This window comes from Clupea harengus, chromosome 19 (genome assembly GCF_900700415.2).
Source record: "Clupea harengus chromosome 19, Ch_v2.0.2, whole genome shotgun sequence".
In the NCBI taxonomy this organism is placed as follows: Eukaryota; Metazoa; Chordata; class Actinopteri; order Clupeiformes; family Clupeidae; genus Clupea; species Clupea harengus.
The window spans coordinates 20,106,034-20,126,403 of NC_045170.1; the positions used below are offsets into that span (position 1 = coordinate 20,106,034).

The window sequence follows — 20,370 nt, forward strand, 5'->3', positions numbered from 1 at the left end:
ACCCCCTACTTTTAAACCACTCTTGTTTGTTGGACAAGTTTCACCCTGAAGAAGGCCAATATGCCTTTTGACATTGGTTTCTTTTGAAAAACGTCAATAGTTAAATAAACGTACTTATATTTATATATATTATTTTTTTTATAAATATTTTTTATGCACTAGGGTTGCTAGATTTCCTCAACCTTTCTGTTTTGTCCCCTGGCCAGGAAAATGGCGTCTTCAGAGAACCCTGAGTGGAATGAGGCTGGCACGGGTTCGTCAGGCGGCCACCCCTAGAGTGCCCCCTGACTTCAAGGCCATCAGAGCCTGAGGCATCAGCTGACCTCTGACCTGCCACAGGTGGACGATGGAGAGCAAACTGAAACACCCTTGGCGTAGGCGTACAGCTGTCTTGCTACTTTGACTTACAGAATAATTGAAATATTGTTGTATGGTCGTGAGATGGGTATAGGTCTTAGACCGTCTGTGGCATGGTTCAAAGCAGAAGGGGTTGCTTAGTTACTTACTTACAGTTACAGCCAAAGCCTGAATCTGTGCTCTTTAAGAACTTCAGTGGATGTGTTACCCATTAGGACTTAGATGAAGGTTAAACATGGGTGTGGTTCTGATGCCTTGTTGCAGCCTGGTTGTAGGTTCCTTATGGATGTAGGCTAATGCCTGGTTGTAGGTTCCTTATGGATGTAGGCTAATGCCTGGTTGTAGATTCCTTATGGATGTAGGCTAATGCCTGGTTGTTGCTTAATGTGGTTTTAGACCCTGTCACCCTAAAACTAGCCGATGAATAACAGTGACCGCTGCGGCCAAGCCCTGGATGATTATTTGACATGTTTTTAAGCATTTGAGGAGGATGTATTTGTGTCTTCACCTTTCGTTAAAACTGTAATACCCACACGCTCTCTGTTAATCGGCAAATATTGTGACATTTATGTGGAAACCATTGTGTCCACAGAGATGCAACCGCCCCTTCTTTGTGTGATTATAACTTTAATGGGATGAAAAAAACCTGACTAAACACATTTCACAAGCCCTATGGTCACGCAAAGCCCTCATTACATTGATATAAAACTGAATAGGCGATATGGGTTTTCTCGTAAAACTCCTCCATTAAAATATAGAGTGAAAGGTCGAAAACATCTTTCTCCTCTCCTCTCCCTGTCTCAGTGTCCGTTTTCATTGTTAGTAGAGCTTATCTCCTAAGCTAAGTTACCAGTTAAACTGCGGCTTAAGTTGTTTACCCGTCCTGCAGACAAACAATCTCACTGCATTAGCTGAAAATGCTAAGCTACCTCAGTTACAAAAACATTTGATCACTTCTCTGATGACATCAAGGACAACAACAAAGAAGAACCAGTATATAAGTGAGAGGTCTGATACTAGATGTTGATAAAATGTTTACTAAAGTTAAATATTTAAACATTGTTACAAAAATGGCTGCTGTTTTTCCATGTTCTATGCACTTTCATTTCTAAAAGAGAAATAAAAAAAAACTTGCGTACAAATGAAGTAAGAGTACATTTGTGCTACAAAGGCAGATGTTTATGAATAATATATGTTGTATACACAAATATTAAAGTATTTTCACTCTGTTGAACATTTCAAATATAGCGGAAATGTAGAAATTGCTTTACCTGTGTAATACATAGAATTATTTACAATTACTTTTCGTTATGTACAGAAGAATGTGCTAATCTGCCCATGTACCCCCCCCCCCCCCCCCCCCCCCCCCGATCACAGAAGTTACCAGAGAACCAGTTAACAGCTCTCTTTGTTAAATCAGTATCTCTTAGGATTTGATCACACATGTGCCCAGTGCTGTCTATGTGTCCTTGTCAAAGCCTTCATTGCAGTATGGATTTGATGGTCTGTTTTGGACGTCTGTTTCCGTGGTTCTGAATAAATTGGAGATGCATTTGTATAAGGCCACTATGGGTATGGGTGCCACCGGAATCGCCACCAGGAGAACACAGATGACGAACACCCAGGTGGGGTAGGGCTGCACCTCTGTCTGGGGGAAGTCAACCTGGATGAAAAATATACAATAATAATATATTATCATGTGCCATTGTCAAACATAATCTGATACAGGGCCTTATTGTGGAACGCAATGTGTTTTCAAATTCTGACGTATTGAATGTTACTTGTTTTGCTCATAAAGTTGGCTATGGAAAATAGTGGTAGGTTAATGATTATCTTTGCATCGTATGTAGCACTTGGGATTGTTTTAGCACTATATACTTTAATTGTGCACAGCTGTCTTACATAACAGAGATCATGGTTGTAGTTGGTTGGAGTGGATAGATTTAAATGTAAATGTTAAGAGGACACTTACATAGTCTGGGTTCCAGGCGGGGTATGTGGGGGTGGTTTGGACCTGAACTACGATGTAGGCCAGAAAGACGACCAGCAGCAGCAGAGGACTGATGACCAGCCAGCACGCCTTCCAGAACAGGTTAGGACGCCGCCCAGTCATGAACTCAATATCATCACCGAACCTGTAGAGCAAAACATTTAAATAAAAAAATTGTTATACTTGCGTGTAAGTGATTGTGTATTATTGTGTACACACACACAGTCCCCAAGGGAGGGGCTAAGAAAACCTATTCTGCCATACTGAACTGAGGGAAATGCAACTTCCGTCAGTGGAGAGAGACTGTACGTACTGTCTAATTCCACGAAAGCCAATGACACCAACGAGCTCAAAGAAGGCGATGATGAGCAGGGAGACTGAGCCCACATAGTTGTTGAAGATCTCCAGCCAGTAGTTCCCTGAGCCCATGGTGAAGACCAGACCCACCAGGAATGACAGCAGAGCGATAAATGCTTAGGGAGAATAAATAGACCAATTTATGGAAATGTGTTGATTTAAGTTGAAGGATAAACAACTCATATGCCCTGACAAGCTGAGAGGACATATGAGGCCATATATATATATATACAGTGCATATATGATATCAAATATTTAGGTATGTTATAAATATTTACATTTTGACACATTTCACTTCTGTAGCGCTTTTGCACACCTGTGAAGAGTTGAGGTGGCATCCACTTGGGCACCACCTTGAGGTCACGCAGAGGGGCAAGAACCCCTTCCAGGTTCCCAAACATGGAGGAGAGCCCCAGGCTGAAGAGCATGATGAAGAAGAGCACAGCCCACACCTGAGAGCCCGGCATCGAAATCACGGCCTCCGTGAACACGATGAAGGCCAGACCTGTCCCTGATGCACTCTGGGTAAGTATAGGATGGTAAAATACATACAATTGTTATCATTGTAAGATGTCTTGTAGTTTTTTTTTTTTTTCATCTCCTCACCTCCTCATCCAAATTGAAATTTTATAAAACAAAAACAAAAATTCTACAACTGGCCACGTTTACATCCATATCCAGGTCCAAGTCTATGTATGTATTCTTCTTTTGTGGCATATCCACAGATCTGGTTGTGCTCTCAGTATAGCCTTGATGAAGTTGTCCTTTAATACCTGATCCAGGAATGTCTGGAGGTTGCATTTTGTCAGGTTCAGCCTGGCGACAGAGACTGAGTCAGTTCTGTTCAGGCTGTCCAGCCAACTGTTGTAGTTCTCTATGGTTATGTTCTGATCTCCAACATCAAAGGAATTGGTGAGGGACAAGATGTTGCTGTAGGGAAATGGAGGGCAGAACACCAACAGAGCTATAACTCAAAACAAGAATTTACTTAGAGCAATCTAAAATATTTCGTGTCTTGTAAGTTGAATTCCATTTGCACCTTCGCCAGTGTGATACCACATGTCTGTCCTTAATGCGGTAATATATCCCTCTTTAGCAATACATATATATTAATGTTTTGTAGATATTCTTAATGTACCTCTCCAGACAGGAGTTGTAGTTTGAGGTTGCCTTGAAGCCCAGGATGGCGAATATTGGAATGGAGGCATAGATTGAGGTAGCGCTATTAATGCACCCCACAATAACAGCATCCCTCTCACAGTCATTCCTAGAAGATACAAGACACGTGGTTAGGATGTTCATACAGGTGAAGCGTTGTGTTTTTTGTTTAATAATAGAGTGTCTAATAGTGAATTATAGTGGAGTGTTTAATAGATGCTTGTTCAATCAGCCTTTGTGTTGACTTGCAGCTATCAGCTGATGCACAGGGTATGCCAAAATGATGGGTGAATACATTTCTTTCTGAGGTTTTTATGATACAACGCAATTCAATTTTTGATTGATAATAACAGGGCTAAATTCAGTCTGAATCAGATGAAATGGCGTGTTTACTTCTGTGGGTTGTAGCTGGAGAAGGCTATGAGGCCACCGAAGGCCAGGGACAGAGAGAAGAAAATCTGAGTGGCGGCGTCCAGCCACACCTGGGGCTTCATCAGGATCTCCCACTGAGGATGGGGGAAAAACAGAGGATGTGTGTTAGGGGCTTAGAATGCTGTGCATGGGCTGGTTTAAACAGCCTCTGGATAAAACTGTAATTGAAAGCGGAATTAGAAGAAATAATAAGACCTTACAGATTAATAATACATTAATAATAATAAAAGATAGTTAACTGTCAACACATATTCACAGTTATATTGCCGAGTGTATCGGTATTATACTGCAGGTAGAGATTTTAATGCTTTTTGTTTTTCATGGCCACAGAGGAACTATATGACATGCTGTCAACTCCTTTTCTTCTCCTGTCCTCTCTTTGCAGCATATGGCCTAGCTGGGATGAGCACTTTCTGAATGAAGCACCCACCTCTGGAGTGAAGAGGTAGAGGATACCGTCCGTTGCACCAGGAAGTGTCAGAGCTCGGACAATGAAGATGGTCAACACCAGGTATGGGAATGTGGCTGTTACATACACTGCCTGGGTAAAGTGGATTAATGTATAAACTGGATTAGCCCTTTCGGTGTTGGACTATGCAGCAAAGCAATGTGTAACACGAGGACAAGAACCTTTATATCATACTTTATATATTTTGGTTTATGACTGTGCAAATATTTTTATGATGTTGTGCGCCTTGAGTTCCTGCCAGGACAGAGCTATGCACATAAGTAGGTCATTATTATTACAGTGATAATGATTCTTAGCTTTACTACACTCCGCAATGACAAGAAAAGCAGAACAAAATTATACTCCTTCTTTTACAGAAGCAAAGCTCATAATAAAAACTGATAATATGAAAACAATGCGTGCCTTGCCGATGGTTTCGATCCCTTTTATGAAGCAGATGTAGACTATGCACCAGGCCGTTGCCAAACACAACACCAGCCACCACTGCAGGGACCCGCTGGTCTCGATGTTGGCCGTCACGTTCAGCGTCTGCCGATACCAGAAGTAGTTGACGGGCGTGCTGTCCACACACTCCTGCACGTAGCCTAGTGTACACAGACAGAGCAAACAGCTCAGGTGGTTCTGACCTCAGAGATCAGGAACTTGTGGGTTTGTTGGATAGTTCTGTAGGAAGTACAGCTGGAGAGAACAAACTTCAGAGCTGGAACAACTGATGGAAAGTCAGCACTGTTTTTAGGAGACAGCACGTTCGAAAATCTGCACAGTTTACTTTCTTCTAAAAAAAAGACTTAAATCCCTTATTTAAAAAAAGGATAATTGTAAAAAAAAAATGTGATATACACATGATAGTATTTCATTTTATTACAGTTTCCTGTTGAGCTTAAATTAAGATAAAACAGCTGTGTAGATTGTATAGACACGAAGTGCAATTTGTAACAAAGGATCTCACGGCAAAATGCACTTTACTTAAGATGACTTCCTTGCTCTGAGCCCTTGTTCAGGAGTTTTAAATAACAATCCGTTGGGTTGTGCCGAGGTACCTGTGCGGTCGTCGTTGACGGGGCATTCACTCCAAGGCAGAGGGTTTTGGAAGGAATGGAAAAGGTACCAGAGAACCCAGGCCAGGATGGTGTTGTAGTACACACCCACCAGGAAGGACACTATCATGGAAGCCATACCTGTCCACACAGTTTGACAACATTCAGAAACGTTGCTTGGTTGTGACAAGGAGTCTGCTCATCTAGAGTCAGTCTAAAGCTGTCAAAATCAATCAAATCTGAATTTATGAACTCAGTTCACCTAACACTCCTCAAGCAAAACATGAGATGTTTGACACAGGGCACATTAAACAGAACAAATAAGGAGTAAATAACATAGAAAATGAAAATAGAACTTTATTGTGTTGTCACAGCCTTCACATAAACCATAAGTATCTCACTGATGTTTGCTGTGCCTCACGGACAGGTTAGGTGAATGACTGGAGCACTCTTAAAGCACTCTTACCTCCTCCCAGGTAAGAGTGCTTAACTCTGATTCTAACACTCACCCACTCCTCCCAGGTAAGAGTGCTTAACTCTGATTCTAACACTCACCCACTCCTCCCAGGTAAGAGTGCTTTACTCTGATTCTAACACTAACCCACTCCGCCCAGGTAAGAGTGCTTTACTCTGATTCTAACACTCACCCACTCCTCCCAGGTAAGAGTGCTTTACTCTGATTCTAACACTCACCCACTCCTCCCAGGTAAGGAGATATGGAGTTCCACACTCCGATGCTCCCCAGTCGGAGACGCTGGCCGATAGCCAGCTCCAGGTAGAGGAGAGGAAGACCTTCAAACACCAGCGCTATCAGGTAGGGGATGAGGAACGCACCTATGGAAAGGTCATGGATGTTCGTTTCAGTTAGTTTACACATTAATCGCTCCACAATGCCACAATTGTCTCTTCATACCAGTTAAAAGAGGTTAGTTAAAAAACTGTTCATTTTGAGACTGGATAGTTGATGTAACAGTAACATTCCAGAACAACTTGTAAACTTGCCAAATCTCTCAAACCAAAGAAAGCCAAAAAATAACTGTAACCAAATATAATCAGAACAATTCATCTTCAGGTTTGCCTAATCATATGCTACTCTCTGTCAAAATGTACAACAATCATTCATGATAGAATAAAATAATAACTTTTCACTGATTAGAGATTCATTATTTGTCACTATTCAGCGTGTATATTGAGTTTTAATGTTCAATACACCTCATATAAAAGCTCTCTCACCTCCTCCATAGATCTGACAGAGGTATGGGAATCTCCACACGTTGCCCAGGCCCACAGCAAAGCCAATGCAGGTCAGCATGTACTGGACTTTATTATCCCATTTGGGTCTCTCATCAGCAGGCTTCTCCCCTGCGCTCTCTGCCATCCTGAGCTGTACTCCCACTCCTGCTATGGAGCTTGTATCCTGTGTGTGGCTGAGTGGCTGAGGTGAACCTCTCTGTGGTGTGGAGTGAGTTTAGCTGATGCCCTCTCAGGTCTCTTACACAGGGTCTGGTCAGTGGTGGTGATGCCCGCTCAAGTCTATCTCTCTCTCTCTCTCTCTCTCTCTCTGAGGGTATGCTGTCTTGCTTTGAGGGTTTGACATGGCAGGTTTTTATAGTTTTTAGGATCAGATTGGTAAGAGTGTGTGAGGGGGTAGGCTAACCGCTTCCTCATTCTTTTTGTTTGTTTGTTTTTGTCTCAATCAGTAACTCTGTTCCAGCAAGTACTCAGCTCCCAGGAACTCCCTAAGATGTTTTATGGGCAGGTGAAGTTGATGTCCATACATCACAGCTGATAATGCCAGGACCAGGGTTGAGGACTTTTAACAGGTGTAATATAGTGCATTTAAACACAGTCCAATGACATGCAGATAAAAACCTGATTGACAAACCATAACCAATAGTGTTGTGATTCATTCATTATCTGATGTGGGTCAATTTAAAAACAGGAGCAGAGAAGGCATACAACTTTCAGTTCTTCTTCATCTTGTCTCTCTTGCCCTCAGTTTTATGATGTGCTTTACTCTTGTGTCATCAACATTTTATCCATTTGTTTTCCTCATATAAGTGAAATGACATAAGCTTTCAGGATCCACCTAGATCTGTTGGATGGTGGTGGCGGTTTCTGTGTGTGCGTGTGTGTGTGTGTGTGTGTGTGTGTGTGTGTGTGTGTGTGTGTGTGTGTGTGTGTGTGTGTGTGTGTGTGTGTGTGAGAGAGAGACAGAGAGAGATTTTCTTTTCTTCTTTTCATGTTAATTGAAGTTATTTAATCAATTTTAGAGTTAGAGTGTCTTGAAAATATGCAGAATTTCCACACATATATAATTGAAAAATGTTCAGTTACTTAACAGTACAATATATCATCTTTATATCTGAAAAAATGCATAGACATACTGTATATGATTCAACATGTCCCTGCCAGCCTCTGCAAACTAGTTTCACTGACCAGTATAACAGCATTACAGAGATACTCTCTTCTGACATTTTATTGGTGGGAAGTTAGACATAGAACACCAGTGATGCACTGAGCCTGACAGGGAGGGATGATTTATTGATTAATGATTAATGATTAAGATGGATTATAAATGAACCCTCTATTGTGCTGTATCAATATTATGAAGAGCTTGTGAACTGGCATGTGGTTGGTCTCCCTTCTCTCATTCAATCCTTATCTTTTCGTGTATAACCTGGTTGTACTGTTTTATTTGTGTTCCAGGACAGAAGCTACTCTGCTATGACGAGATCAAAGAAGGCCTGCAATTCATGAATAAAGCTCATAATGACTCGTGTAGACATACTGTGCCTTCTCTAGGCTGTGGTTTGGTCTCGGCCGGTGGTGGCTCGATGCTAAAGGGGATTCAGTTTCTCCTTCCTCTCACTTTCATGTGAGATTTGCCCGTTGGATTTGGAGCCAGAGGTCAGTGGAGATAGAGTGAAGAGAACCAGGCAACCAATTGACTGAGAACCACAGCGTGTCTGCATTTCCCAGAGTAATCCATCACATTTTAATTGGTTCATTTTGTTTCAGTTCATTCCAGTTCTGCCTCATGAGCAGCAACAATTACAAATGGTGTTTAAGTCAGCTGGAACACAATGTCAAATTATTCCACGTAAGCAACATCCACTCTTACAGTACTATGATGGGAACACATTTACCACAGAATATATAACATATTCAGCTATTATGAATGTATAAATAAATAAATAAATAAATATATTTTTTAAATAGAAATGCCTAGTACAGAAAGTCAAAAACTGAACCTTAACATGGAGCAGTTTACAGAAGTGAAATCTGTGCCTTTCTTAAAATCTATATCTATATAGATTAGTATCTATATAGATTAGCTATATAGGAATACAATCTATATGTAAATAGATTACCTATATAGGTACACAATGTATATCTATTTAGATTAACCTATATAGGAACACAATCTTTCCCTAATTTGAGTCAGTTCCGAGTTTGTTCCTGTTCGCTAACTGAAACCTTTTTTTTTTTTTAATCTGGAAGCTACAGCAGCAGCAGTTATTAAATAAAGATAATAGTTTTCTTTGAGGATCCATATGTATATATCAGGGACGTATCTGTCATTCACTGAAGGCTCTGGTATTGTCATTTGCAGGTTGCCTTGTTGTGATGGGTTGTGTCAGCCTGTAGAGGGCGACAATGGGTATGGGCAAGACAGGCACCGTTGCTAGGAGAACACAGATAACAAACACCCAGTCTGGATACGGCTGCACCTCTGTCCAAGGAAAGTTCACAAAACCATTATTAGTGAATGCTTTACACTGTGTGTGTACAAACATGAGTAGCATTGACTTACAGTTCAGTAACACAACTTATATGAGGCTACTTATTTAATCTTTTGAAAATCAAGCAGAAGAAATCTTACTGCAGACACTCATCGCAGACACTCATGGCAATTTTAGCATACAATCCAATGACTTGTTAGATAAATACATGAGCTGTAGTTTGCTTGGGTTACCCTATGTTAGCATTTATATACAATATATATTATTGCCACTACCGACATGTTTTTTCTGTTCCTACTCTTTTTACCCCTGTAACAGTAACCTGTGAGCACACTGTATACCCACTGAGCTTTTTTTGTATGTATCATGTATATATCATGTGACGTTTGTATATATATTATGTACATCTACAAAATGCATGCTGTGTACATCTACTACTTGTTGTTTCCCTTTCCCCTTCTGCCACATCACCCCCCCTTCCTATCTCCACCTGGCCGACCTCAAGCAGATGGGTCCCCCCTTATGTGCCATGGTTCTGCTTAAGGTTCCTTCCTGATTAACAGGGAGTTTTTCCTTGCCCCTGTTGCCATTGTGCTTGCTATAAGGGGGTCCAGGCGCTGGGCTCTGTAAAGCGCCTTGAGACAATTTTATTGTTTTGGCGATATATAAATAAAATTGAATTGAATCTTTATATCTGAAAAATGCTTAAACATACTGCTAAAGGGGCTTCATTTTTTTCCTTCCTCTAACTTTCATGTTAGACTTTCCCGTTGGATTTGGAGCCAGAGGTCAGTGGAGACAGAGTGAAGAGAACCAGGCAACCAATTGACTGAAGGCCCACAGCGTGTCTGCATTCCATCACATTTTAATTGGTTCATTTTGTTTCAGTTCATTCCAATTCTGCCTCATGAGCAACAATTACAAAGGGTGTTCAAGTCAGCTGGGACACAATGTCAAATTATTTCCTGTAAGCAACATCCACTCTTACAGTACTATGATGGGAACACATTTACTAAAGAATATATAACGTATTCAGCTATTATAAATGTATAAATAAATAAATATATACATTTTGTAAATAGAAATACCTAGGACAGAAAGTTCAAACTGAACCTTAACATGGAGCAGTTTACAGAAGTGAAATCTGTGCTGCTCCTAAAATCTATATATATATAGATTACCTATATAGGAATACAATCTATATGTAAATAGATTACCTAAAGGTGCACAATGTATATCTATTTAGATTAACCTATATAGGAACACAATCTTTCCCTAATTTTAGTCAGTTCCGAGTTTGTTCCTCTAAGTGATACAACTATTCGCTAACTGAAACCTTTTTATGATGAAAAAAGAAATCTGGAAACTACAGCAGCAGCAGTATATAAATAAAGATAATAGTTTTCTTTGAGGATCCATATGTATATATCAGGGACGTATCTGTCGTTCACTGAAGGCTGTGGTATTGTCATTTGCAGGTTGCCTTGTTGTGATGGGTTGTGTCAGCCTGTAGAGGGCGACAATGGGTATGGGCAAGACAGGCACCGTTGCTAGGAGAACGCAGATAGCAAACACCCAGTCTGGATACGGCTGCACCTCTGTTCGAGGAAAGTTCACCTAAAACCATTATTAGTATGAGAAAGCAAAGTGAATGCTTTACACTGTGTGTGTATAGTAACATTGACTTACACCTCAGTAAAACAACTTATATGAGGCTACTTATTTCATCTTTTGAAAATCAATCAGAAGAACTGATGCATGGATCACTCAGGCAAACCGATTTACCATACAATCCAATGACTTGTACTCGCCATAATATAGCTTTTACTAGTAACAAATATTAACTTAATATAACACAGTGTTCAGTGTATGTGAGTCATATGGGGTAATAGTGGATTGCTTTTATAGATGTAATCTAGACCACTGCGAATGAATGATCTGTCAGATAAATACATGTGCTGTAGATTGCTCTGATTACACTTACATAGTCTGGGTTCCAGGCGGGGTATGTGGGGGTGGTTTGGACCTGAACTACAATGTAGGCCAGAAAGACGACCAGCAGCAGCAGAGGACTGATGCCCATCCAGCACACCTTCCAGAACAGGTTAGGACGCCGCCCAGTCATGAACTCAATCTCTTTACAAAACCTACAACATGGCGGTACGCATAATACCAGACTTGTATGAAAGGTGTTTGTGTTGCATAAGAACTATTTTGCTTTGTTGAAGCGAAGGGTCCTCTCTTTGATGCATAAACACAAATAAACACATGCAAGCAGTGACTGTAGTGAATGTAGCATTTAACTAGAAACCGCACTGTATATACCTTTCAGTTCCATAGAAAAACACAATGCCAATGAGCTCAAACAAGGCGATGACGAGGAAAGGCACAGATCCAACGTAGGTGTTAAAGATCTCCAACCAGTAGTTCCCCGAGCCCATGGTGAAGATCAGAGCCATGAGGAAACACACCAGGCATATCAGCGCTAGAGAGCGAGAGAGAGAGAGACAGTGAGGGTCAGAGGTTAGAGAAGGAGAGCGATAGACTCGCAGTACATCCATAGGTACTTTTGGTACTTTTTTTGGGAGAAATTTACAGGAAAATGGATGGTTTGTCATTTAATGTATGTAATTTATCATAAAAGAACAAAAGACTGATAGTTATTTCACTTCATGGCCTCAAGATGTTTTTTTTTTTATTTGGCCACAAGTCTTCAAGTAGGCTTTTGTAGTGTGTACCACTGAAGAGCTCTCTGGGCATCCACTTGGGGACCATGTTGAGGTCGAGCAGAGGCGTGAGGACTCCTTCCAGGTTGCCAAACATGGACGAGAGCCCCAGGCTGAAGAGCATGACGAAGAAGAGCACAGACCACACCTGAGAGCCCGGCATCTTGATCACAGCCTCAGTGAACACTATGAAGGCCAAACCTGTTCCTGATGCACTCTGGGTAAGAAAGGACAAAAGAATAGTGAAAGAATATGAAGGACTATCATACTTTGTACTTACATGATTTTATGTATGTATGGATACATCGCACATTATATTTTGTCCAATTTAACCAAAAGGCAGTAACATTTATGATGTATCAGTAATAACCTGATTACTATATGATTATTCTGTTTAGGATCTATGTATCAAACTCAATTATACAATATAACAATATAACTTATCAAGTACACACTGTGATAGCACTGTCCCTGGTCATTAATTTGTGGATTGTAAGTACTATATGTCAACACCTCTGTGAGATGGGAAATACCTGATCCAGAAATGTTTGGAGGTCGCACTCCTTCAAGTCCAACTGTGACACTGTTACAGGATCAGTTCTGTTTAAATAGGTAAACCAGTCATCGTAGTTTGTGTGAGTTATGTTGCTGTCACCAATTTCAAATGCATTGGTCAGGGCCAGGATGTTACTGCAAGAACAATGAAGTATTTCAACACAGAACTATGAACACAGTTTATCAACAGACAATATTTAACAGTAACATAAGAGATGTCAAGTCAGTTTAGAGGGGAGAGTTTGTATTTATTTCACATACCTCTCCACACAGGAGTTGTAGTTTGAGGTTGCCTTGAAGCCCAGGATGGCGAATATTGGAATGGAGGCATAGATTGAGGTGGCGCTGTTTACGCACCCCACAATAACAGCATCCACCTCACAGTCATTGCTGAAATACGCAACAAGTATGAGAACCCATTGATTTTTATGCCTTGTTACCAAATGTGACTAAATGTTATTAACCCAAACATATATGCTCACAATGGCTCAGTGGAAATCAATGATCAGGACCAGTGGCTTTACTTTACGTGGTAGAATTTGTTTGTCAGTCATGGCTTCCTGACTTTGTCATAAGGTATTGTAAGTAGAAGTAGAAAATAGAATCAGGAGGTAATTTGGTTATTAGTCCATTTGCTCCATATTGTTTAGATTCTACAGCTGGCAAGACACAACTACTATGATGTTGGTATTTCATTTAGATGAAGTTGTGGTTGGTGTTTGCAAACACTGCAACCATCAGAACCTATATAATCTGTGTATAGTGTCACCTCAGTGGCATATCTCTCATTTTTATCTCTCGTTCTATGAACGGAAAAGGAAAGGTATGTGCTCATAAACACAGTGCAGGTTAGTATGTCATGGTAAGATGCATGTTTGTTGGACAGAGCGGTTGTGTTGTCTTACTCCAGAGGGTTGTAGCTGGAGAAGGCGATGAGGCCTCCAAAGGCCACAGAGAGAGAGAAGAAGATTTGAGTCGAGGCATCAAGCCACATCTGAGGATTTTTCAGCAGTTCCCACTTTGGAAACAGACAAAAACATAGGGATAGCACAGACTTTTTACCTGGCCCGAACCTCAATTTATTTATCCCGAATTGCACTGTTTTGAACAACTTTTGTATAATTCATTGCATAATAGTAATATTATTAGTCAAAATAGGCATAGTCATATAGTTAAAAACTATAACTATAGCAAAAACTTATATGCTATGTGCAAATAAATTCAACCAATATGACTAGGACCTTTTCTAAAGTCTGCCCTATAGTCTATTTATGTCTGATCATTGTTTGCAACAACAGTCACTGATCTGAGGTCTGTGGTGACAGCAGAATCATTGGAGATCTCCCCACCTTAGGTGTGAACAGGTAAATGAGGCCATCTGTAGCTCCTGGGAGACTTAGCGCTCGAATCAGGAAGATGGTCAGCACCAGGTAGGGGAATGTGGCTGTGAAATACACTGCCTAGAAAACAAACGTGTGTGAAACATAGTGAGTATGACTAAAATGACCTGGACTCAAACAGCACCATCTGCTTGCATTGCCTTTATCTTTAGTCATTTAGTAATTTGACACTTGTATTCAAAGCTACCTAAAGTATTGTGCTCATATGCATGTTTTATCAGTGTGTTTGCTCCCTGGGTATCAAGGTCTTGGTACTGTTCAGCTGTTTAGCTGCAGAAGCATTGGGCATCGACTCATTGTGAATAAGAGGAAAAGGAGTTCTGGGGCCCTAATTTGACTAGTGCGACGAGCAACGTGCATGGGCTTTGGGCATCAGCAACCATGCACTGAGAATAGGCAGGGATACCTACGTATATTTGCTTATTTCATTGACACAAAGCAGGGTGCAATCAAGTAAAGCAGGGTGCAATAAATGGGTTGACTAATTAGTGGGTGTGGCAATCAGCCAATCACAATGATTGGACCATACCTTATTAATGTTCAGTAATTGCGACATGCACTTTAGCTTGGGTAGACAGTTCCACTCATCAAAATATACTATGGGCTGCCCCTCACTTAAGTCTAATTTGTTCAAGGACTAAACAGTATTTTTTACCTAACACTGTATTGTGACAGGTAAAGGGAAAGAACACACCAGTGTTCTGTGTCTCAACATAACAAATGTGTGCAAATTGACACGTATTCAAATCACTTCTTCTGTTCAAATGTTAAAGATGATATGGTACCAACCTTTCCAATGGTCTCAATTCCTCGGATGAAACAAATGTAGACGACGAGCCACGCAGTTCCAAGACACACGATGATCCACCAGTGGAGCGATCCATTGGTCTCAATGTTAGGTGAGATGTTCAGGGTCTCACGGTACCAGAAGTAGTTTACAGAGGTGCTTTTCACACACTCCTCTACATAGCCTTGAATATAAACAGAATATTATATTACATATTATCTTGTTATGTAATAATCCTTCTTCTATGTATGTGGCATGTTTCTTTGACAGTTTTTGTGTGGCTACAGCTAAAAAAGTCGAATTTTTTATTAGCAATTGAAAAGATAAGATTCTGCTATGTATATCAGCATGTATATTTTTGCCAGTGTTTTCAAACCAGGAATTTGAGTCAATTTCACAAGGAAATTGTGTGTCATTAATAATTACTGCTCAGTAAAGCAAAACAAGTTGTATTTAAAGTAGGTTTATGGGATTTTTGTAAAGTTTGCATGGACTTCTTTGTAACATGCTCAATATTTACAGCACTTTATAGCTGATGTTTTTAGCCCAGCAAGGTACTTTCTGTGAATCAAATAACACAGCCTTGTGCTACACAACAAGTGGTAAAAACGAGCTCTGTTCTGAGTCCTGATGCTTGGTCGTGTTTGTTCTACCTGTGAGGTTTTCATTGACGGGACACTGACTCCAGGGCAGGGGGTCCTGAAAGGAGTGGAAGAAGTACCAGAGGACCCAGGCCAGAAGAGTGTTATAAAACACAGACACCAAGAAGGACACCATCATGGAAGACACACCTGCCAGCGTTAACATACTCATTTTCATTAATAACTCTTGGAGCATGAAGATATAACACAATATGAAAATGCATTGCTAATAAATAGAACAATATTGATTTTATCAGATAGATTATCAGATATCTATGTTACAGCCTAGTTTTAACAAACATTCTACTAATATGGTACAGATAGAAAACTGAAAAAGATGACAGATACCCTAAGACAGGGCTCAGGTTGAGGGGGTCTGTGGTGGGTTTCCAACCCTCTTAGAGAAAAAATTCTAAAACTCACCCACTCCTCCCAGGTAAGAGTGCTTTACTCTGATTCTAACACTCACCCACTCCTCCCAGGTAAGGAGATATGGAGTTCCACACTCCGATGCTCCCCAGTCGAAGACGCTGGCCGATAGCCAGCTCCAGGTAGAGGAGAGGAAGACCTTCAAACACCAGCGCTATCAGGTAGGGGATGAGGAACGCACCTATGGAAAGCGACACAGGTTAGTTTGAATGAATTTACACATGTATCGAACTGAGCTCCCATGTGCACAGATAACAACTCAAATCCAGTACTGCACAGACACTTGCTAGCTAACCAGGTCAGCGTGGACACACATGTGCATCAGAAGTTCTAACATGCAATACGTGACGTCTGCATGAGGAGACATGCTTATTATTTCTTATGACAGTCACATCACTTGGCTATGAAAGCATGTATTATTTGTGTTATATGAAATATGAAAGACAGAAATAAAAGTCAGACATATATCAGCACCAGTTCTTTATTAAAACTAAAAACAAAACACTTTGGTGCAGTAAATGGAAGCTGCCACCTCCCGCTGCCCTATTTCCAACTAAAAAGAGGTTAAAATGTTAGCATTAAAACATTAAAACAAGTGTGTTACTGATGGTTACTACTGGCCTATACATTGACTGTTAAAGAAGTGGGAGCCCCTCAAACACTAGTGCTATCAGGTAGCCTAGGGGACCAGGAACTGTGGGAATGAGTTTTTGTGAACTCAATGACCTCAAGGCATTTGCACACTACTCATCAAGAACACCCAATGAATGATAAGGATGGGCGAAAGGATGTCACATGACCTTTTATTCTGTTTTCATAGCAATGAATACTAGGAAATTGGAATACTTCTACGAGGTGCAGTTGTTGACAGTCTCACATAGGGGCCATAGTGTAGGGCAGTGCTATTATATCACCATAGAGATGATGCTGGAATGCATCCAAGTATTCTAAAGCTAGAACCTAACCTATAGTTAGCAAAGCAAGCTCCCATCCTCTTCCTACACAGTGTTATGGAACTAAATGCAAAATCATGAGAGAATGGTCACTAACTGCCAGTCTGCTTTCACTTTAGGAGTATTCAGGTACTAATGAAAGCTATAAGAGTTGCATATCAGCCTAGTCTTACTGCAGCTCATGCTGTTCTTTTTTGAATACTTTGAGAAAATGATAGACTGTAAAGACTGATGCATTTTGAATGAACTGTGAAAATAGGTGTCCAATATTTCCATGCATTTATTCATCATTCTTTTTCATTTGACGTCTTTTTTACGTGTATCTTTCTTCACAGATGTAGTCAATCAGTCAATTTCAAAGTTAAAAAGATGCCATTACACAATAGTGTTTAACACTTTGTGTTGATTCTAGGCCTCTATTAATTCTCTGAATTATCATTTAAATATCCATAATTACAAGTAAATTTAAGGTGCTGAGTTGCTAAACAGGTTCACTCACCTCCTCCATAGATCTGGCAAAGGTATGGGAACCTCCACACATTTCCTACGCCCACAGCAAAGCCGATGCAGGTCAGCAGATACTGAGCCTTATTGTCCCATTTAGGCCTATCCCCTGCTGAACTGGCTCTCTCAAGCTTGTCTCCATCACGTCCAGAAACATCCTGCTCCCCCATGTTAGTCGGACTGTCACCCAGTTACTAAGAGAATCCTTCTTGAGCTTGGAGCCATTTGGTTGAGAAACTCACATATGTTCTCGACTCCCCTAAAGTGGGCGTTCTCCGTTGTTCTTTTCCCAAGCCCCGGGGTCACAAGGCAGCCTTTTTATATGTGCTGGAAAAGCACCAAGCCAAGCTGAATGGAAGAGAGTGCAAGGTGGCAATCATTTAATTTCTTTTTTGAACACGTTGTTTCAGGCCTGGCGTCACCGCAACCCTTTAAAGACATTTCATGTAATGGTTAACTTCATGATAGCACACCACAGCCAAGGAAATTCCATTGAAATGATGGAAATTATTTTCTCCCGTGCTGTCCTCCTAATCTTAGATTAGACATATTAATAATGTGTTCTGTTGAAATGAAAAACCGCACCTGAATTGAACTGAATTATGTGTATGAAAATATGCACCTAAAATCCTATCTTACACAAGTGGCATTTGTCCTGAAGAAATTTCTGTCAATCTGCAGAACAACAATGATATAAGGTAATCATATCTGACTAAAGGTCAAACTATCTAACACAACCTGAACTGAACAATCCTTAAAGTAAGAGCAGACAACAAACCAGAAGTGATATGATCAGCTCATTAGTTTAATATTGTACTCAGTATGAATAGTGATATAAGTGAATCATTTAAAATATTGTACATACGTGTCAAAAGTGGTTGAACCAAAATTTTCCAAAGCACTGTTAAGTGCTCCAAAAGCAACAGTGCCTGAAAGAGAGCCAGCGAATCTGTCCCAGCGCTATTAATGATTCATCATCGTGTCTTTATGGCCACATTCACTGTGCTGTGCATGTGTGTTTAGCACCCCTCTGAGAAATAAAAGTATTCTTGTTTTTTTCCAGGCGTCAAAGTTCTCAGTTTAAGATTAACAATGTAACAATGTCACCATTCCCTTTCTCTCTCTCTCACTCACTCACTCACTCACTCTCTCTCTCTCTCTCTCTCTCTCTCTCTCTCCCTGTCACACACACACACACACAGCCACTATAGTACATTTATATGTATATATGTAAATGTGTGAATATTGTCTGATATTTATGGTATGTTATTTCCTAAGGAAATCTATTTTTTACATTTATTCAGATTCAGATTCAGATGTGAAATGTATTCAGATTCTGACTCCAAAGACATGGGTAATTATATGTGTTACCAAAGTCAAAGTGCCATGACGTCATGGTTACACATGGGTTCTGTTACGTTATCAGGGTTTCACCAGGAGCAATGAAACAGCACTTTCCCTCCTCTTTCTGTTGATTTCATGTCATTGATTTACAAAACATTTACATCTCATTCTGTCATTTTTATTGGCTCATCTCAATGGAAGGAATAGCTTTTTACAAACAATAACAACAACATATACACATGACTTACATACATACAACCTCTCTCTCTCTCTCTCTCTCTCTCTCTCTCACACACACTCTGTCTCAGTAAGAATGTACAATATGCAAACTCTTGAAACATATATATTTGTCTGATCAGTTCACACTGTTACTTTTCGATTTGGATGGCAGATGCTCCTTCTTGATGAAGTGATTTTTGAAGAAACTTAAGCAAAGCTACACATTGCAAGCAAGCTTGGTACTCCAGCCAGAAGGAAGATCATAGCATTCACCCATGCAGAATATGGTAACTCAGTTAATGTTTGAAAATGTTACCTGCATAGCAGATGTTGTGGCTTGTGTCCAGTCATGAAGTCAATGTCCTTGTTTGACATGGCTTCTGCTGATATTGTTACTGTACCTCACACGTCCGTCTGTGTACCAGATTAAGAAGTTACTGTACCTCACACGTGAATATACGTACTAGATTAAGCAGTGCCTCCAGTTTAGTTATTTTTACAATACAGACATAAGTTTGGGATGGGAAGTCAATTACAAGGGAGAAAATAAAGTCCTTATTTATCTTAAACTACAGTGGACAATACAGTTACTTACATACAACTTGAACTAAAACATTTGCATGATATGAGCTTTATGAGGTACAGCGTATTTGGAAAGTTTTCAGATCCTTTCAAGTTTTCACACTTTGTTATGTTTCAGATTGGATTTTATTCATCTTTTTCTCATCAGTCTACACACAACACTCCACAATGACAAAGCAAAAACAGGTTTTTGGAGTGTTTCCAGAGATCAATCCCAAATAAGTCTCATAAATCAGTCTCACCAGTATTATAAGATATACTAAACTATCAATTGCCTTAAACCAGTCCTCCTTTCCTGTTCTCTGTCTCCACTAACACGTTTATAACACTTCACACATTTAACGGGTAAACAATTTAAGGATGCTCAGGATTAGCAATAAAGCATAATGCAATGTGCCGTAACTACAGCAGAGACGGATGTGCTGTACACTTCCAGTAGGTAGGCTTACTCAGTAGTGTGCAGGAAACAGTGGTGATGTTTCTATATGAACAATAAAAATAACCTTTCACGAACAGGGGTGGAAGAATTGACATTCAATGACTCTGACGTAGGTTACATAGAGTACAGGCCAGGCACAAAACCAGCCACCACTGCAGAGTGCCGTGGTCATTGATGCTTGCCTATGTGTTAAGGGGGGGGTCAGTTTGTACCAGCAGTAATCTATGGGGGGGGGGGCACTGAGC

The 20,370-nt window shown here is 40.3% G+C and overlaps 3 protein-coding genes and 1 long non-coding RNA gene across 7 annotated transcripts in view; 2 read left to right on the plus strand and 2 right to left on the minus strand.

Moving 5' to 3' along the window:
* Positions 1 to 1,522, plus strand: part of tert (telomerase reverse transcriptase) — a 13,173-nt gene extending 11,651 nt beyond the window's left edge. The window contains exons 16-17 of one of the 2 annotated variants that reach the window (XR_004165876.2): positions 207 to 667; positions 703 to 1,522. Coding sequence is in view for 1 of the 2 variants with exons in the window: in XM_031586496.2 (XP_031442356.1) it covers positions 207 to 310 (104 nt within the window). In the remaining variant the exon portion in view is untranslated. Of the gene's footprint in view, positions 1 to 206 lie in introns of both variants that reach the window. The other variant, XM_031586496.2, reaches the window with a different exon arrangement.
* Positions 1,523 to 1,815: 293 nt separating this feature from the next.
* Positions 1,816 to 19,191, minus strand: LOC105903703 (sodium-dependent neutral amino acid transporter B(0)AT3-like). Of its 3 annotated transcripts, none has more exons than XM_042710646.1 (13): positions 19,145 to 19,191; positions 7,034 to 7,361; positions 6,494 to 6,634; positions 5,804 to 5,941; positions 5,163 to 5,347; positions 4,725 to 4,832; positions 4,256 to 4,368; positions 3,843 to 3,971; positions 3,478 to 3,634; positions 3,021 to 3,225; positions 2,661 to 2,820; positions 2,330 to 2,492; positions 1,816 to 2,020 (listed from the first exon to the last, which is right to left on the minus strand). In XM_042710646.1, the coding sequence occupies exons 2-13, from the start codon at positions 7,176 to 7,178 to the stop codon at positions 1,817 to 1,819; spliced, it is 1,848 nt and encodes a 615-aa protein (XP_042566580.1). In that variant the 5' UTR covers positions 7,179 to 7,361; positions 19,145 to 19,191; the 3' UTR covers position 1,816. The 3 variants fall into 3 exon arrangements, with proteins under 3 accessions (XP_042566580.1, XP_012686939.2, XP_031442371.1); XM_012831485.3 differs by having other exon boundaries at positions 4,725 to 4,835; positions 5,166 to 5,347; positions 19,145 to 19,190; XM_031586511.1 differs by lacking the exons at positions 6,494 to 6,634; positions 7,034 to 7,361; positions 19,145 to 19,191 and adding an exon at positions 6,310 to 6,322 and having other exon boundaries at positions 4,725 to 4,835; positions 5,166 to 5,347.
* On the plus strand, positions 5,949 to 16,215 carry LOC116225034. Its single transcript, XR_004165879.1, has 3 exons — positions 5,949 to 6,276; positions 6,323 to 6,506; positions 16,092 to 16,215. It is a non-coding gene; the product is annotated as an uncharacterized LOC116225034 (long non-coding RNA).
* On the minus strand, positions 10,396 to 18,676 carry LOC105903647 (sodium-dependent neutral amino acid transporter B(0)AT3-like). Its single transcript, XM_012831422.3, has 13 exons — positions 18,407 to 18,676; positions 17,537 to 17,970; positions 16,125 to 16,265; positions 15,668 to 15,805; positions 15,017 to 15,198; positions 14,177 to 14,287; positions 13,733 to 13,845; positions 13,089 to 13,217; positions 12,806 to 12,962; positions 12,285 to 12,489; positions 11,872 to 12,031; positions 11,531 to 11,693; positions 10,396 to 11,163 (listed from the first exon to the last, which is right to left on the minus strand). The coding sequence occupies exons 2-13, from the start codon at positions 17,709 to 17,711 to the stop codon at positions 10,975 to 10,977; spliced, it is 1,863 nt and encodes a 620-aa protein (XP_012686876.2). The 5' UTR covers positions 17,712 to 17,970; positions 18,407 to 18,676; the 3' UTR covers positions 10,396 to 10,974.
* Positions 19,192 to 20,370: the final 1,179 nt, after the last annotated feature.

What these genes read in the sequence shown, in the direction of transcription:
- LOC105903703 (XM_042710646.1), bottom strand. Translation starts at nt 7,178, where the DNA reads ATGGCAGAGAGCGCAGGGGAGAAGCCTGCTGATGAGAGACCCAAATGG. An exon ending in TCGAAACCATCGGCAAGGCA is followed by an intron (nt 4,833 to 5,162) that starts CGCATTGTTTTC and finishes TTTACCCAGGCA; the next exon opens with GTGTATGTAACAGCCACATT. An exon ending in TCCAGACATTCCTGGATCAG is followed by an intron (nt 3,226 to 3,477) that starts GTATTAAAGGAC and finishes ATACTTACCCAG; the next exon opens with AGTGCATCAGGGACAGGTCT.
- LOC105903647 (XM_012831422.3), bottom strand. Translation starts at nt 17,711, where the DNA reads ATGGGGGAGCAGGATGTTTCTGGACGTGATGGAGACAAGCTTGAGAGA. An exon ending in TCCAGCTACAACCCTCTGGA is followed by an intron (nt 13,218 to 13,732) that starts GTAAGACAACAC and finishes TGCGTATTTCAG; the next exon opens with CAATGACTGTGAGGTGGATG. An exon ending in CCGCCTGGAACCCAGACTAT is followed by an intron (nt 11,164 to 11,530) that starts GTAAGTGTAATC and finishes TAATGGTTTTAG; the next exon opens with GTGAACTTTCCTCGAACAGA.